The sequence below is a fragment of the Strigops habroptila genome, chromosome 1, assembly GCF_004027225.2.
Source record: "Strigops habroptila isolate Jane chromosome 1, bStrHab1.2.pri, whole genome shotgun sequence".
NCBI lineage: Eukaryota > Metazoa > Chordata > Aves > Psittaciformes > Psittacidae > Strigops > Strigops habroptila.
The window spans coordinates 71,607,803-71,627,430 of record NC_044277.2 but is presented as its reverse complement, the minus strand read 5'-3'; the positions used below and the strand labels follow the sequence as shown (position 1 = coordinate 71,627,430).

Below are 19,628 nucleotides of genomic sequence, written 5' to 3'. Positions count from 1 at the left end.
GTAAGGCTGAGCATGAGCAAGAAGCTGGGAGGGGACGTGGCCTGGACAGCTGAGCCATTGCTATCAGACTCAACTGATTACCTTTGCATTCCTTGGGGTTTTGTTGTTGTTTGGTTGTTTTCAGTTTTTTTGGGTTTTTTGGGTTTTTTTCCCTTCCTTTTTCCTTCACAAGTTTTCTTGCTTGCTCTCTTCTTAGTCTCTCCCCCATCCTGCTGGCAGAGAAAGGGTCAGCTAGCAGCTGTGTGGCGCTTAGCTGCTGGCCAGGATCAACACACCACATACATGTAAAATAAACTCAGAATTATTTGACCCATTCTGAATGCAAATATTAGAGGTAAATAACAGTCCATTCATTAAATTCTGTAACAATTTCAATATTGGTAATTTTCAGATACAAAGCATACTTTTTAATTTCCAGTGGTTTAAGTTTTCTCTGTGGAATTTTAGTTTATTCCAATTAAAAAAACTTGGAATAAAATTCACCTTTTGGTGAGAACAGTTAACAATTTTAAGTCAGGAAATGCCTATGAGTGCAGGCAAAATACATGCATATATTACGATAAAGACATGCATGATCAATTTCTACACAGCTAGGGCACAGAATTGATGGTTAGAGTTTAGTAGATATATACAGAGCATGCAGAAAAAAGGTTGGACTGAGATTGCAATAACTGCATGACAAGATCATTAGAGCCAAATAGCCTTGAGAAAATGGAGAATCCAACCCTATGGAGTCCAATAAAAGTATCATAAACTACAGCAAGCAGTCAGTGTACACAAATTATCAGGAGAGCTAAGAGAAAGTATAAAAGGTGGCTAGTTAACCATGGATAAATAACAAAATATTCTGAGCATATGCAAAAGCAGGCAATAGACTGGAGAATGAGCTCATTGGATCGTTAAAGGGCCAGTGCTGCAAAATTAAGATATTCAGATATCTTGCTAAAGAGACAAATCAATTTTGTAACATTCTACATGTTAGAGATATTTGGAAGTTACCAACTTTGAGTATAATCTCTTCTGGCAGGAAAATGCAGTTGGAACCTGAGATATAGTGAAAACTAAACTGTAGAAAATTCAAAATGGATAAAATTATATTTTTCACACAGTGAAAAATTACATTACTAAATGTCTTTCAACTTCTTTAATAAGTTAGCCACTGAGAGTGTTGGAGTGGAAGCAGGCTGATGCATAATTAATTTTTATGGTTGCTTATACCTTGCTCTGAAGCAGCTGCAGCTGTTGTTAGCCATTTTAAAGTATTTGGGACAAAATATTACATTGTTCCTATTAGGATTGAAGAGATCGACAACACACAGTACTTAATAAAGCACATCTGAAAGCTAACTTAATTCAGCAATTGTAGCTGAAAAAAGCAGTCATCAATAGTAAAACATCACACTGCAGAGCTTTCAGTGAATTTTAACTGGGTTTCGACTCTGCCTTTGGATTATTATCATCAGTGATACTGAAGTATATATAACCTTGCTTATGGAAAAAAAATACAAAGGGGACTGGTGCAAGGTATTGGTAGAATGGTAATGAATAACTCCTAAAGAGTGACTTAGATCACTTGAAAAGCTGAGTCTATTCTAAATAAAATGTGGTTTAATTAAGCTAAATGCTGGGCAATCTATGTAATGTGGAGTAATATCCTAGAAAACACTGACTTTGAAAGTTGCCTACTAATCCTAGTGGAAAGGCACTTTTAGACAGTACAGCTGAGATGATTTATGTTTCAATTTAATGTACAAAAGGATGTGAAGAGGTCATTTTGACTATCAGTACAAAATTGATGAGACTGATGCTGCAATAGCATGTACAACTTTTGTGTCCATGTTTTTAAGTTTGAATGTCTTTAAGGAAAGGCGAGAATTTGGAAATTGAACAGAGAAGAGTTAATACTGGAGGTTGGAAATGAATTCCTTATAAGCCCTTATAAAGGCACTGTCAGGGGTCAGGTAATGTAGTTTATGGAATAAAAGATGGAGAAGTGGTTTGCTTAAAAAAGTCCAATTTTTTTTTAATCCATGGACAATACTGTCTATTAAGGCATAGTTCTAAGTTTTACAGGAACAGAAGTGATAAATGGAATAAAAGAAGAATTAAGAGAAACAAATAGGTGGAAACTAAAGGCAGGCACTTGTCCTAGAGGTTAGTTAACGGTTGCAGTTAGTCTACCCTGCAGTTAGTATGTTCCCTCTCCTGATGGATTTGACACGAGCCTGGGGCCTTTGCAGAAAATATGCTACAGTAAAAGGTATTATTGATTCCTGCACGTGAGTGGAATTGATGTCTATTGATAGGTGATCAAGTGGTTTCTTCTGTTCTTAGAGAGGAGCTTTTAATACATTATGACAAATTGAGTTCCTTATAATTACAAAATGAAGGATGACAGAGTACTTGTTGTAATATGTTTGAAGTTTATCACAACATCAATTTTTAAGTGGAACTCCCTTCTTTTATTTCTCTGTAACATTCTCCTAAAAGGCTCTAAGAATTATTTCAGTGATCCACCTTGCAAAATGTAACTTGGTTTCTGAGTAGAAAACTGGACAGTAAGTAGCAGTCGCTACTTACTGGCCAGTTTAGAAGTGGCTGCTGACAGGAAGACTAATATTAAAATTTGCAGATTTTTGCCAACTACTGATAAGGAGTTGGCAGCGTCTCGGTCTTCCCTTATCTTGGATACATTATATTTTCCTTCAGCTTTTTCATTGTTGCTTTGATTAATTTCTTGCAGGAAAGCTTGTGATTCTACGTATGTCACAAACCTAATTTCATATCTTCCAATTATTTAGCTGTATACTCCTCAACCTTGCTTCTTTGTCCTTTTGTCACTCTTCCAGGATTCTCTAAAGCATAGAATGACAATGAAGCATCTTTATAATGTTACCTATCAGTAATCACAAAAACATATCTGATCTCAAATAATATCACCTTGTTTAAGGTTTACATGGATTTGTTTTCTCAGTAACTACATAACAGTAACTCCTATCCTTCTGAAAGCAAGCGGTCATGTTCTCCACTTACCTCAAATGTGTTTCACTTTTTTTCACCCACTACTTTCTTCTCTCATCCAAACATTTTCCCTACCAGTTAATTTCCTTGTGGTTGATGCCTGCTCCTTTTTCACTTTTCATCCACAGTATAGATATCTTGGGCTCTTTGTTAGAAAGGTGTAGACATCAGAGGGCTATTAGAAAATCAATAGAAAGAGCTGTTTTCTAGTAAAGAGAGGTACTCTTACAGTGCCAAGAAGCTGATCCACTTCATGTTCTCCACCTTTTTGTGCTCCTGTTCATCTCTTAACTGATGGAAAATTAAAGAAGTGAACCCTCCTGCTTTCCTTACAAAGGTATTTTGTTCCCTTCAGCTCTAAATTCAGCTCTATGATTCTAAAGAAAAAAAAGTCAGTAAAAAGCAGCTGGTCAGTAAAGCACCTGCCAAAAGAGAGCTCAGCTGAAGAGTATAGTTTTTTGCAAGTGCTAAAGACCACAGAACAAAGCAATAATCCCTTCTGAAATCTCTATTTTGAAAATCATATTAATTGCCCATGAATGTGTCAATGGAATTGAGTTGATTCCATAAAAGGTCACCCATATGACTTAGCTGCTTTCCTTCACTGTGTAATTTAGTAATATTTCTTGTTTTTAAAGTGTAAGAACTTCATTTAGACTGCAAGGTGTACTTGAAGAAATGTGTTATGCTATATAGATCCAGATTTCAAATTGTGATCTGAGGTTTATTGAGTATTTCCAGTTTCTAACAAATTGAAAACGAATGAGGAAAATTGTTGCATCACTCTGTCTTATGATGGAAGAAGTAATGCCTTTTATATCCTGCCTAGAAGAAACAGAATCATCAGAGACTTTTTTTGAAGTTGTGAGTCACTGGGACTGATATGCATGTAACTTTTGATGGTGATGACTTTATGTATAGAATTTTTACATATCTATAATGCCTTCTAAACAGAAAATAGTTGTTAATAGCTAGTCTTTAGGTTTTATATAAAATAAACTCTGCTGGTTCCTTGCCTTGCTTTAGCTTACAGGTAGAGTATATATTTTGTAACTATTTTTTTCCAAGTTTGCCTGGGTGTGTATATATTTGTATATTTTTATAGAAGAAGATAGCATATGTGTATGTGCACACAGGCACAAAAATATTCTAAAACATTGCTTTGTTAATGCTGTTTCATCAGCAAATACAGATACTTTAACTTTTGTTATGTAAGTAAGGTAAAGGGTCAATTTTTTTAAGAAATATTTATCAAGACTAAGTATACTTACTTTTCATTCTGAAATGGAACATTGCTTAGGGAAGGGGCTTTTGCTTAAGGAAGGGGCTTCATGCTGTCTTCTTAACAATTTGCTTCATCTAATAAGTAAATACTATTTGTATGTAGAAGGTGTGGTACGCAGTTGTCCTAGCAAGGCAGTATTTGAGGTTGATACTTCCACATAAAATTAGATTTTCATGTGTCCAGTTCACTTTCAAAACTATAACATTTGGTGAAAGTGTTGTCTCTGCTCTGTCACTAGAATATTTATTTGTGTTACAAAAGCCCACAAAGACCTTATGAATAGTCACAAATGTTTCTCAATACTAGCAACATTTAATTTCTCAAAGCTAACAAAACCTATTTTAGGAGTTACAGAGACAACAGCCAAAGCAGATGCAGTAAGAAAGGCAGAATGCTGAGCAGCCAGAACTTAGGACAGGACTGAGCTTCTTTTTACTAACTGTTTGTGCAATCAACTTATATAGGTCACAAGAAGACACCTTGATAAGATTTTTGTATTACACTGTTGCCAGTTAATTCCTCATTTGGAATATTAACTGAGACCTTGTGATACGTATACCTGGTGTTTGACTTTTTTATACGTGAAAATTTTTATAGCATTTTTTCTCTAGCTGTTTCTTGATATATTTTGCAGTTTATCTAGGTATTCATTGGGTGCATTAGGAAAAATGGAACAGTTGGTTTTGTTAAGATCCTTGTAGCTGTTTAATATCTCTATTTATGAGATACCAGAATGCCTGAAGAAATAGATTATTAATCAAATACATTTTTCAATTTTTTGCTACAGCTGTGGCTGAATAAAACATGCCTTCTGCAGAACTTCGTCATCTTTCAGTTTTGAACTGTTTCCCTGCACAAACTGAGATGATTTTGTTAATAGAGTAACTCCAGTAGAGATAGTGTCTAAAAAGATTCTAGATTATGGAAGCTGCAATATTTTAGGCCAAGTACTTTGCTCATATTGAGTTGATACCTGCACAAATTGTAAAAGTTAAAGTGGCCAAGAATGTCCTTGTCTATCAGGGTGAAATCTTGGCCCTGCTGAAGAGGTTTGCTTCCTTTATTGTCTGAGTTTCAGAGGAAACTCAGAGGAGACTTCCAGATTTTCGGTTTCCTCTTTTCCAGAGAAGGTTTCCAGGAGGCTTGTTCCAGATTGCTCTATACAGTGCCTCCAAAGGCCACTCACTGTGAACTGAGCAGCTACATAACAACGATCATCTCCAGTAAAAAATTGGCAGTTACAAAATAAAAGTCCCCTTTCCGGGAAGCATGTTACCAGTGGGAAGTACTTGAGAATGCTTGGTTTAAATATATAGTTCCCTCAACCCTTGCTACATTTAATCTAGTTTGAATATCCTGAAATATCGAACATTAAGTCTCACACTCAAGTGCTGTGGTAGAGAGAACATACAGATTGTATTGCTGTCCTGTTCTTTCACCAAATTTTCAGCAGACACAGCCAAAGCCTACACCAAAGTGGGTTATAACCCTATTTTGTACATTGGATTCAGTCATAGAATCATGAAATTGTGGAATGGTTTGGGTTGGAAGGGACCTTAAAAAAATCATCTAGTTCCAAACCTGCCATTGAGCAGGGACACCTTCCACTAGACCAGGTTGCTCAAAACCCCATCCAACCTGGCCTCTTGAAATGGTGTAACCTGAGTCTACAGGCTGAATTCAGTGGGTTGAATTCTAATAGCTTTCTGAGTATTGATTTCCACTTCTACAAAGAAAAAGAACTGATGTCACAAGATGTGCTACTTATTGTTATAAGAGGGTAAATTCTAGAGCAGGTGATGTATCTGATGGATGTTTGCCTATGCATGTATAAATGTATTCTCTCTGCCAAGTCTGAGATACATACATATATGTGTATATATCTATGCAGGAAATGAGTTGAGATACTTTTTGGCAATTCTGGTAGATTGTACTTCTGTGCTTTTGCACTTTTAGAGAATACAGATAGAAGGTGCAAATAGGTTTCCATTTTGTAGCCACCATTCTGTGCCTGGTTTTCAATCTTTCCTCCTCTTGTCCCCTCTTCCACATGGCAATTCATTGCAGGTGCATCACTGCAGGGGAGGTAGTACTGCAATAAAAGCATATCTATTTGGAAAATCATCTCGCAGAAATTGAAATTAACATATTTGTTAAGGTTGCAAGTTAATCATGCAGAAGTTCAGAATCAGAGAATTAGGCATCCCAAAACTGGAGTAATTTTCCTTTTCAGGGCATGATAGGATTGTGTCCACCTGGCTGAATATTTGTCTTTTATTTGTTTCTAAAGAATATGACCATCTTACCATGTTCAAGGTGCTCTGGCTATAGCAGAGTTTGCCACACAAAGCTAAAAAATACTTGGTGCTTAACACCAACTACTTTTTCAGTATGATTTAAGCTGGCAGAACCCCCAACTAAAATGTAAAGAAGAGATACAAATCACGGCAAAGAAGAAGAAAACATGTAACAACAGAGATTGTATTAGGCACTGAAAGTCACAGCTGTATAAAGAAATAATAGAATCATAGAATAGTTAGGGTTGGAAGGGACCTTAAGATCATCTAGTTCAAACACCCCTGCCATGGGCAGGGACATCTCATGCTAGACCATATCTCCCAAGGCTCTGTCCAACCTGGCCTTGAACACTGCCAGGGATAGAGCATTTACCACTTCTTTGGGCAATCTGTTCCAGTGCCTCACTACCCTCACAGTAAAGAACTTCTTCCTTATATCTAACTTCCTTGTTTAAGTTTAAACCCGTTGCCCCTTGTCCTATCGCTACAGTCCCTGATGAAGAGTCCCTCTCCAGCATCCCTGTAGGCCCCCTTCAGATACTGGAAGGCTGCTATGAGGTCTCCATGCAGCCTTCTCTTCTCCAGGCTGAACAGCCCCAACTTTCTCAGCCTGTCTTCATACGGGAGGTGCTCTAGCCCCCTTATCATCCTCGTGGTACTCCCCTGGACTTGCTCCAACAACTCCATGTCCTTCTTATGTTGATGACACCAGAACTGCACACAGTACTCCAAGTGGGGTCTCACGAGAGCAGAGTAGAGGGGCACAATCTCTTCCTTCGATCTGCTGGTCATGCTATATTTATAAACCCTATTTCTATAAATTACGGGAACAGTGTACTCAGCAATGTGTTCTCCTCTTTCATCAGGACCAGACTAGTTTAGGTGGACTAATCTGGGTGGTTGTTCATCAAATCAGCTTGGCTGTCATTGTAACAGCCCTTTCTGGTTCTTTTTGGGATCTGTAGGTTAATGAATAGGAAGGCAGCACCACTGTTTCTCATTTCTTTATGCTTGTGCACTATTTCTGTGCTTCTTACTGAAGAGAAGAAAACTGACTATTTTGTACTAGAAAATTATTTCCCTTCATTGAAAATTATGGCAGTGTTTTTATACCCAGAGGAAGTGATTGTACCATTCCCTAAAAGTGTTACAAACCAAAATAAATATATAATCAGCCAAGTTTCTGTTTGGCTGCATGTCTACTCATTTTCATACTAGTAAAAACAACAAGTGGTGTTTTGACATCAGCTAATGCTTCAGTAGCAACTAAGGTGTTATTTTCCCTAGCTGTTCTGGTGGCTATTATTGTTTATTATACTAGCTGCAGTATCTTGGAAACATAACCTAAAGACAAGCCCTGTCTCGACACCCTATGAGCTAACAGTAAGGATAAACCCCCCAGATTCTTACTACCTTTGACAGCTTGCAGTCGTTTTAAGGCTGAATGCAATGAGTAGATAAAACAGACAAATAGGTTTGGGAAGGTAAGATTATAAATCATATCCATAAATTAAAAGCAGAGGTCTCAGTTCACTGACTTTCTAACTACTTTGCTAAATGCCCTTTGGACTTTTTTGCTTCCCCAGATCTTCCTTTAAAATACAGAGTGGCTGTGATGCACATCTGTTCTAAAGTTCTTATCTACTACCATACACGAGGTGCTGGTGCATGGTGTGGTATTTATACTTTTAGAGGATTTTCTGTTATTTTGATATAAGTGATAAAAAAGCTTAATGGATTTTTGCAGTGGTATGAGACTGGGTATTCTTGCATTAAATAAAAGGTTAAAACAGCCAGGAAATGCTATGTGTGTTTCAGTGTTAGTTATGTGTGAATTCAAGAGGCTGGCTTATCTTCTTTGTATATTGTATGGGCCTTACAGATAGATAAATTAATAGTTCATATGATGAATTTATGATGTCTGCTAGAAATAGTCATGGATGTTTGTGAAGAAGTAAAGGAAAATGGGGATCTAATTTTTCAGTTTCTATCTAATTTGTATAATTGCTAAGAAATATTTGGCTTGCATTCAATGGTGGTCACCTGTTTGTATAATACAGGTAATAGTATGTTCCAGCTTTGGAAAAAAGTGCAAGGTTTTGAAATTAAAGGATGTTATTTGTAATGCAAATGAGGCTATGGTATGTCTGGAAAAAATCAGTAGTTGGATTCTTGCTTCCTCTAAAAATGTCCTGTTCTGACTATTTTGTAGATCTTTGCAGCAGCATATTCTGTTGCTGGACTGTACTAGGAAGAGGTGGATTCAGATGAGCTCTGCTCAGGTTCACCTAGTAACCTGTACAAAAATTGGAGAGGTTGGGAGGTAGGAATAAATCTTTTTGGGGTAGTCATTTGCTGCATTTAATGAGCTGTTGAGAACCTAGATCATGTATTCTATTCAGTTTGTTATTTTAATAATTATAATGTATTCTTTTCAGTTAGGTTATTCAGTACCCAAAAATTAGTCCTGGTTTTAACTATTTCTTAGTTTACTACTTAGTCATCCCAAAGCTATCCTGTGGAAGGTAGGGTTAAGGTGCATCAGTGTGTGAGTGGAGTATTTTAGATTGGTGCTTAAAGTGTTTGTATCAGTTGTGTTTCATATGAAACCATGACTGGAAAATTAATCATTTAAGCTGTTCCTTCTCTCCCAGCAACAACAACTGAAAGGCTGCAGCTCATTGTTAACAAATTAACATATGTTGAGTGTTGCACAATACATTTTTCAGATTATGTCATAGTGTTTTGTGGAAAAAAAAAACACCACCATCAAAAATACAACCAAAAAACCAAAACAAACCCAAAATACAGATTTTTCTAACCTGTATGGAGACAACTCATGACCCTATTCCATATAAGCAAGAATCAATCATAGTATGAAACATAGACTAGAGGCATTCCTTTTATGCTTCACACAAAATTACTTTTATTCAAAGGCCCTGCATGAAAATAAGTCCTAAAAATCCTCCTGAAAACAAAATAAATATTATACTTATTTTTATAGTGAGTAAACAAATACATAAGAAAATGAAGGAAACTTGCATGCCTTCTAACGAAATACTGTGCACAGACTGGTTGGCTAGCACAGACCTTATGCCAGTATGGCATGTGATGAAATGCAGAATAATGTCAGATCACTAGCTCAGCCTAGAACTACTTTTTGGCACAGAACTTCTAATAAGCTAGTCAGTATATATCACTTCCAAATGCAACCAGTTTCATGTGACCTAGCTGAACTGTTTTGCCAGGGTATTTCAGTTCCAGGATTAAATTCTCAAAACCTGGACCTCCCCTAAATAACTTGTCTAAATGTGAAAATTACAGAAGTAGAATTGGAAATGTCTGCTCCTGGGTGTTAACATAGCCATTGCATAGCCCATTTTTCCTTATTTTATTGTGCCATGAAAAAAAGGTTAGAATTACATTATTTTCTGGAACCTCAAAAAGGGGAGAAAAGGACCATCTGATCTCCAGTTAAACTCTTACGGTATTTGATTCTGCTCCTAATTCTATAGCAGGTAAGGATTTTCAAAATATTGGTTCCCAGATTTTAGGACTTATGCTCTGTTTCCCTGTACCTGATATTAACTATATGAATTGGAAAATGGCAAAAATCTTTTCCATAACACAAAGGAGAGCCTGGATGAATTGGGAAGTACAACTTAATTGTGAACATAATTGCACTTCTTGTGGATAATTGCAATTGTAATTCAAGAAAGACAGCTTCTAACAGCTGGGTCAGGTTTTTAATTTTGTGATCTACATTATTAATGAGAATATTTCCATAAGCTTTCTGCATAAAAATTGACTTCATAACAGAGAGGTCATCTGGTCTTGTCTTCTAGCCTTTATGATTATCAGTGGTAACCAGGAACCATTTTCCCATAAATGTGTATTTTTATTCCTCCTGACATACATACGAAATGTAGGTGGTGAATTACTTAGAAGCTTTATGAAGGAAAAATAAATTCTGTAGGTCCTAGTTAATTTAGACTATGCATGTAGGATTCAGAAACATGAAGGGTTACATGGCAAGTGTACACAGGAATGGTATTTAGTAGGTTGGTTTTCTTTTGGGCAGGGGGGATTGGGGGGAGTGATTTAATATGTTGAGAATCTTGAAAGCCATACTGGGTCAATTATAGAAAGCCCAATGCAGGATGCTTTTCATAGTGTGACTGCAGTCAGACAAAATGGCATGATGCATAAAGAAGACAAGTGGATCAGTACAAGAATGCATAATGCTATTGTACAAATCAGTAGTGTTTCCTCATCTGATAGCTGTGTTGAACATAATATATCTTGAAACCAATACAGTGGGTAATACAAGAGGACTTGAAGCAAGTGGTGAGGCTGATTAGGACTATAAAGATTTTTATAAGAGGAGACTGAAAGGTTGAGATTATTTATACAGAAGGTAGATTGGAAACTTCTATAACGTGCCTCCTAAAGCAAGATTTAAGAGCATATCCAGTACCATCAAAAAGAATAAATTCAAAACAGATAAACAAGATTTTTTTTGTTTTTACCTGAAACACGAAGGAATGACAGAATTCAAGGTCAGAAAGAGTGAAATTTAAGATGATTCAGAAAGATATTTGACACCTTTCTCAGCAAGAATTATAAATAATAACCATATTGGGTTTTAGAAAAAAAAAATTAAAAAGAAGAGATGCCTATGGCAAACACATGCTTTTAATATAATGGTTTATTGCATCTTCCTGTGATGTATCTTGGCTGGCCAGCATTAGAAATATTGAGTAAGAGTCAGGATATTGGGTAAAATGGACAATTATTTTTATTCAAGATGACATTTTTTCTTCCTATTGCAATCTGAATGAATTTTTTATCATTTCTCTCTACTCTGTTTGTCAAGAAAAAAGAACTAATGGTAGCTTTGATTTCCTTCTGTCCCCAGAAAGTAGGTGTGATAATCCTCTTTCAGAGATTCAAAGGGTCAAATATTTTGAAGCATCTTTCACTCACATTTCTTGCTTATAATCTATGAACAGGTCCAAGAGTATGACAAATACTTCATTTCATGCTCCTTTTCTGGCATTTCACTACTTTGATAAATGAGAGATGGTATATTTTACAATTTCAGTGATGCTCATCTGGAAACACTTAAAGCATCTCTTTTATTCTAAAATCACTCACCCCTTGAAAACTGTTCTGCTTTCAAGTGTCTTGATTTCTGTACTGAGTCAACTATTGGAAGTCTAATAATTCAAAGAGCTTAATACATTCATAAGAAGTTTGCTTTAAAAAAAATTCTATTACTAAGATTGTCTTCTCTTACTAGTCCAATTTATAGAAAAACAAGGGTTTCAAGCCCAGAATGTAACCATTCTTGATTGGGGTGCCTGAATGCTGATCCAGGATCTGAATTCTGTAGCTACTTTTTCTCCCCAGAGATTAAAAATTTTAAATCCTATTTGTGTTAACTGTCAATTTAGCACGATATGGCTGTGATTAGAACTGCTTAAGGACAGAATTTTTCTTCTACGTGATTTTCTGGGAAGAAAAAAATAATTCAGTTGCAGAATTAAAAGAATAAATACTGGAAATATTTTTCACCAGAAATGAAACCAAGATTAATTACTTCAAGTTAATTGGAATCTGATAGAATCAGAGAATACTAAGATTGGAAGACCAGGTCAAGTAAGAGCAAGTTACTCACTGTCTTGTCATCTTGAATTTTGAATTTTGAGTTCTCATCTCAAATTTTGGTTCTCACCCTCATCTTGAGTTTTGGTTCTCACCCTCACAATGAAATTTTTTATTCCTGATATATTAATTCAAAATTTCCCATGGTCCAGCTGGTGCCTGCTGCTTCCTGTTCTTTACTTGAGCAGAGACTTTGCTCCTTGGTGCCACTGGGGTCCCTGGGTGCTGCCAGAGATCTGCTTGTGCTGCCAGGATATTCTTTTTATCCCCAGTGCCTGACTCGCAGACTCCTCCAAACAGATCCCTTGCAGATGCAGGTGTGCACATGTGTGTGTGTAAGCAAGTACTGTTAGTCAGCGTTTTCCTCATCATTGACCCTGAGGGACAGCCCTGGTAACCAACTACTCCTCAGTTGGACCCAGTACCCCTGGTCACATCCTGCAGTGTGTGGCCTTGCAGTCCGGCCAGTGGGCCATGTAATCCTTCTCACCCCACTTGCTCTAAGGACACCGTGGGAGACCATGTCACAGGCTTTGTTAAGTCAAAATAAGCAGCATCCACTGCTCTTCCTTCATTCATTGAACAGTCCTATATTCATGGCAAAGTCTCAGGTGGCACAGTTCAATCTTACCAAATCTGTGTTTATTCCCAGTCATTTTTCATATCCTGGGCTAAGTGAAAGACAATTAATTTGAGGTACTTGAAAACTCCCGTGCAAGTAGTTGTTAAAATGTAACATGGAAATCCTGCTTACAGTGGTCTCAATATATATACGGGGAGGTAGTAACAGAATCCCGAGGGATCATAAAACATGGTATCTCTTTGAGCACTGTGGTAAACAAGGTATTCAGTCTTGCTACAGTACAAACACCTGTGGTAGTAAATCTATCAGACACTGCTATGCTATAATGAAGTAAAAAGGCTGAAGTGCATTCAGTCTGGCAGGGCCACAAGAAGATGGTAATAGCCTGCACATTCCTAGAAGGCATTAGGGTCTAAAATGGAAAGTGATTGGTTTGATTCACAAAGAACAATAAAATGAACTTAAGGGAAAGTCTATCAGGAAAATGTCTGGTTAGTGAGATGTTAATAAGCTGTGGACTCACTCTTATAGGAATATGAGGGACAGCCCATTAGCTGGGATTATGTGAAAACTGCATTGACTAACATGTTAGAAAATGTTATCAGTCCCATATGAGCAGAGGAATAAAGGGGATGCTTTTATGGAATCTATATCGCTAGCACTTACGATGTTTGTCATAGTAATTTATCTAGGAGCAAAGGTGGCAATCCACAAGGAATGGTTGTACCAGTATGAGGACCAGGGGAGAATAATCATTCTGTACACTTTTAGCTGAGTACGGGGAGCCATAGAGATGATGTGTAACTGCATATTGGTTCTTATTTATGGGAAGAGTTAATTAGCTGTACTTAGGGGGTTATATTATTCCATCCAGAAGAACATTGTTGGTTTGTACAGTTTTGTGAGGGTTTTTTTTGTCTATTTTCTTTTTTTTCCTTTTTTCTTTTTCTTTTTTTTTTTTTTAATCAAAAAGACTATTATGTTCTATATTTGAAAAGGTATCAAATGAAAATTAATTTTATTTTTCTTGTTTGTCAATTTTATTTGTCTTGTTTGTTGTGGTTGTTTTTTTTTTGTGTGTTTCATTTCTCACTTACAGGGGCCTCGAGTGTGCATGGAGCCCATCTTTTTCTTGCACAGATTGTTGCCCTTCTAATGAAGAGGTTTCAGCACACTAGGCGAGACTGGAGAGGAACCCTGTCAAATGTATTGCTGCCTGTCCTCTTTGTTGCACTGGCAATGACCTTGTTTAGTGTGAAGCCACTGGCTATTGATTACCCATCTCTCAAGCTGACACCAAGACTTTATGATGATGCAGAATCTTTCTTTAGGTAAAGGGCTCATCCATCATCAGCAATATCCAGGGTTCAGGGACCTTCACCCTTGAGTTCTCATATTTTAAAGACTATTTGTTTTCTAGGAAGAACAATAGGTTACTTTTTACAATAGCTACTTATTTTTCAGATATTTAGTACATTTTTATAATTATAATGAAGGAGAGATAAAATTAGAAAAGCCTTATGCAAAGGATTTTCTGAAGGAAAGGGCAAAGACTCTGGAGCAGTTTGAACTGGGTAGTCTATTTCAATACCAGCCATGGCTATTTATATGTAAATGCACAAGTGTATTTAAACAAGCCTTTGCATGCTTCATTGTAACTAATTGCTTAACCATTTTCAAGTGCATATCACCTGTAGATCACTTTCTCTACTGGACAAATATCCAGTAGGTATCATCATAAACATAACATGATGCTGTTTGAATTTCTAAATGAAATGTAAAAACACTTAAGCATGCTAACTGTTAGGAATGCATGTTTATAAAGAGAGAGATAGCCATGGGGAGATGTTGAGATTTGTTTAAATATAATTGTATTGAATTTCTTTACATGTTCACATATAATCATTGAAATGAGTTCAGTTTGCTGTTTTGATATGTTTCCTATATGTGGATTTTATAGTTCTTAAATTTCTTGGTAAACATGTAGGATCTTGAGCCTGAAAGTTAATAAAGCTAGACATATTAACATGGTGGTTTTTGTTTTTGCTTTTGTTTCCCTCCTTCCCCCTTCCCTCACTGTGGCTCACTTTGGACAGCACTGAAGATGATCTAGGGAACCTTTCCCAGAATCTACTGAGATATTTCTTTGATTGGGACCACACATGCATGCATTCAAAACAAGGGTAACTGTGAATAGCATAACTACTTCCTTAATTGTAAATTGTAAATTTGATATTTCTGTGTAACATGGATGAGATTTCTTGGCAGCATGAGGTTAATGACAAATCTGTTCTGTTGAAGGAGCTGGCATCCAGGCAAAGTAGGCTTCATTATTAAAGTTGTGATCCAAATCCCTTAGAAGTCAGTTTCTGATTAATTTCAGAAGGATTTTGATCAAGTCTTATGTCCATATGCATGAATGTTAGACAATAATGACAATATTTGTTAGGAAGCATTCTAGATTTCCAAATTCAGGACTGCAGAGTGATGGCCATGCATTACTTATTGCTGCAAACACAAAGCATGCAGCTCGTTTGCTGTTTTATTTTCATAAATATTTTTAGTGAATCCACTTTGGTACAAATGAGTAAAATTGAGATAGCTTTAGACACAGCTGCCCTTTTGATGAAATGCTAAGAAGACTCTAAGATGCCAGATCTGCTTGCTACTCATTGGATTTCTTCTGTTAAGTAACGCATTCCTTTTATTTAATGTTTGTTCGTATTGTTATGTTTATTCCCATTAGAAAAAATAATTCATGTTGGCAGATGGAATCTATGTCACCCCAGGATTCATGTGGATGTGTGACTGAACAAGAGGTATATTATTTCATATTTACTTATGTACGTAAAAATTAAGCGTGTGTATATTACATATAGTAACTTGACTCTTCTTTTTGAAGGCCTAAATAAAAGAATGAGGAAATTAACCCTCAGAGCACTGGCTTTGTTATGACTGGAGATTTTCTTCCATTTCATTTAATGTTTGAGCTAAATGTTCTGAAATCTTTGGGGAAAGCTTGCACTATTTTGATGTACTTATGTGTGTGTATATATGCACTAGAAATAGCTACAGATTGATTTGAAATAGCAGGAATCAGAAATGTCTGAACTTATCTCAGCAGGTACAGCGTTGCTTCAAAAATGTTATAGAACTTTGGTTACCAAAAAATTCCTCATGGAAAACAGGTTTAAAGCATAGTCCTTCCATAATATCTGGAAAACTAGTTACTTTCAAAAGGGAAAGGCGGGTGATCCTACCTGATAGAAGCTACCAGGGAATCTACATGTGAATGAGATTTAATTGATAAAGTTTGATTTTGATTTGAATTGCCTATTTGAAAATAAAACAACCTTCAAGGAAAGAAGGGACTTTGAAAAAGGTAATGAATTTCTGACAACCTTGACTAGTGAGTTTTCCTGCTGACTTACTCTGAGGCTGAGTAATAAACAAGAATGTGAAACTGTCTGAAGTGAGAAATATATTACCCTGGATGGGACCATTCTATCAAATAGGCTCTCTCCTTCATAAAGATATAAATATTTAGACTAAAACAGTTGCATCTGAAATATAGGAATACTTTTATAGGAAAAGTGGAAAGAGGAAATGAATTTTTTACTTTGCTGGTCAAGGAACAGATTTGCCTCTAATACTACTGAGATGTATACTTACAATATGAGAAGCTTAAATACAATGGAAATGGGAACTCACACAGAGAGAGGCCCATTAACCATGAAAACTCAAAGGAGAGAAGTCACTTGACCGTGGAGGCAGAACCTCTATCTGAGCTATGGACATTCAGAATCTCTGAGAGTGAATTTTAATTTGTGTGGGGTTGAGATGTCAAATAAGCATTAAAATTTTCAGTTGATATACATAATCTATAAGGCTTCTGAGATACCAGATCATAATATCTGTCTCCTTTTCTTTGGTTGTGAGAATATCCCACTGAATCATTAAAAAAAAAAATCTTCCTTTTTTTTTTGCTGCAGTTCATCAATTACATTTTTAGAAGAATATTGCTTTAATTAGAATTTTGTTTTCATCTCATATACATCTGGTGCTTTTTTCATACTTATTCTTAGGCACAAGGCCTAAGGCAGTCTTGCAAGACTGCAAAAGGCAGTCTTGCCTTTTCATTGCTGTAAATGTTTATAAACTTACATACAAGTGTTGATGTTTTCAAAACAAAACTGACTGGCAGGGTTGAGAGAAATCAAAGGTGGTTCTAATATGTACGTGACACTCGCAATTATTTGAGATGCCTTATAAATCCATACATAATTTATTGAAAAGTTATTGAAACTGAGGAAGGCAAACCCAGTTGAAAAGCAATGCTGTAAATTCTATGTAAAAATTCAAAAAGATGGCTAAATGTAGTGCCACTGATAGTTAAGAGTGCTTTTATTGTTTTTCAGATGTGTCTAAGTTTCAATACCTCTGCTCCATATGTGAAGAATAAGAAAGGACATATTTTGTATAATCTTTCAGGGTTTCTTGTAGAAGAATATTTAGTGAGGCCTTCCAACAAAGCAAGGTAACCTTAAAATACCTAATCTCTATTTATCCTCCTGATAAATCCTTCCTGATCCAAAGCATAGACCTACGTCACTGAGAATATAAGGGGTAATAGGCTTTATCTGTTGGTTATTATCAAGATGTAGAGTCAGGCAAGGTAACATGGAACCACATCCATGGTCACTTCTCAGAGCTTCCTCCAGCAGTTGCATGATAGCTGTCTTTAGGCATACCCTGGCTCTCTTCTTGCCACACAGTGAGTTATTTCAGCATCTCCTGGAAACAAAATTATATGCATATACAAATTAGATGAACAATATAGTTTTCATTCCTTAGGGACTCAATCAAATAGAGGTGGACATGCTCTAAGTAATCATTTCTTCGAAGTAAAAAGGGCTGATATATCCCTAGCAAGACTTCATATTCTGTGATACCAGCCAAAGAGGTTATCTGCCGTATTTTGAGTTTTACTTATATGCCTTTGCGGCTCCATCACTGCCTTTGACACAAATGGAAATACTAAACCAATTATGATTTTATCAAGGAGAAGGAAGTATTAGCTAGAAAAAGTGCATGATTTGGAAAAAATAGTGGTAAACATCTTAGGATGAAAGATTTGAGCTAGAATATCATTAAATCATAGAATAGTTTGGGTTGGAAGGACCTTCAAAGGTCATCTAGTCCAATCCTCCTGCAATGAGCAAAGACATCTTCAACTAGATCAGGTCAGAACCACATCGAGCCTGGTCTTGAATGTCTCCAGACATCCCATCTAAATGTCAAGCTGTTTAAGATGTATCTGAAAGTCAGTAATACCTCACTTGCTCACAAACCCTGCTGTTGCTTGGATTTCAGTTTTCAGAAAGTAAAAATTCTTATCTGAGGGAATTCCTTTGCCAGAAAAAAGCAATACAATTTACCTGATTCAAGAGTATATTGAGGTCCTCTTTTTTCTTAACATGTAAGGGTTTGTGAGGGGTGAAGTTTTATTTTCAGTTGAAAAATAAAACATTAGTGTAGATATTCTGTCTTTATCATTGCAAGAGAAGACTGGAAACCTTAAGGCAGATAAATTGTTATTACGTTATTTTCTATTACCAGATATGGTGGTTGGTCTTTTGGAAGGAGAAAAGCATTTGAACTTCAAGATAAAAAATTGAACACCACCAAGTCTAGGCATCTGGCTAAGGTGAGAGTTGCATGTATGTGTGTTCATTTGTATGTGTATGTTGCTTACTGATTCAGGTTTCAGGTTTCATAGCACTTAGCAAATAATAAATCATTACATAAAATCCCTTCATTTAGAAGTTGGGAGAAAACCCCTCTGTCTATTATAGTCCATTCCTCTGTTCATAGTTCTTGAAGTATTCTCTGGTGTTCTGCGAAGCAGTTTTAAGTGAATCAGATGACACTGCTTTTGTTTTTTCCTGTGAACTTATTTCAGATTCTAACTGAGCTCACCTGTAAAGCTTATTTTTTTTCAGTTAGTCAGCCCAGGTATTCCTTCCCCACCCCCCCCCCCCCCCCCCCCAAAAGATAAATGTCAGAATTGACAAAAGTTCATTGAACTTCTAAAAAATTAGTAATTCCAGATACTTTTTACATTCCTGCAAGGAATACTTTCATACATTTCTCTCCTGCCCTGAAGTAAAGATTTAGCGTCTAGGACTAGTTACTTCTGCATGACAAATATGCTACCCTGTTTTTATAATCCCCTTGTCAAATACGAGTAACTTTCCATTTTTATCCTGGAGAAAGAGAAGTGTGCCTTGTTGAAGTTAGTCAGGTTGTGAAATCTGAATCTCTTGACAGTAGCTCATACTGTCTTGCAATGCTACATAGAGCCATTGTTTTCTGTCTTGGAACTACCTCTGAGGTCAGGAAAAGGATTATTTTAAGCGCAATTTAAATAAAGAACTTTTCCTTGAGATATTTTGGTATGCACTGGAAAGATACAGTATCTCAATACTGTAAAAACTTGGGATGTGACCTAGAGCCTAAGAGGCAATTATAAGTGCAAGGGATTTTATTTTCCTTGGGGATGCTTTGAAAGGTTCTTTTGAGATCCATTCAAATGTAGAACAGTAATGAGTAGAGGAACAGCAGTCTTGGTGGAGCATTTAAGAATATCATTGAATGGTCTCTCATCTTGTATTCGAAGTAGAACAGATTTGTTAAGAGGAAATTGTGGACTTTCCATATTCCAGATTGGAATATGAAAGAGAGATGCTTCTCCCTTAAATTTTATTGTCAGGGT

General features: G+C 36.4%; 1 protein-coding gene across 13 annotated transcripts in view; it reads left to right on the top strand.

Annotated features, from left to right (window-relative positions):
• The window catches only part of ABCA13 (ATP binding cassette subfamily A member 13), a 181,185-nt gene that overhangs the window by 94,583 nt on the left and 66,974 nt on the right, over positions 1-19,628 (top strand). For 11 of the 13 annotated variants that reach the window (XR_003990398.1, XR_003990404.1, XM_030478152.1 and 8 more), the window contains 5 exons: positions 13,953-14,184; positions 14,950-15,036; positions 15,600-15,672; positions 17,272-17,390; positions 18,473-18,560. Coding sequence is in view for 11 of the 13 variants with exons in the window: in XM_030478152.1 (XP_030334012.1) it covers positions 13,953-14,184; positions 14,950-15,036; positions 15,600-15,672; positions 17,272-17,390; positions 18,473-18,560 (599 nt within the window). In the remaining 2 variants the exon portion in view is untranslated. Of the gene's footprint in view, positions 1-13,952; positions 14,185-14,949; positions 15,037-15,599; positions 15,673-17,271; positions 17,391-18,472; positions 18,561-19,628 lie in introns of those variants that run through there. The other 2 variants (XM_030478187.1, XM_030478179.1) reach the window with 2 other exon arrangements.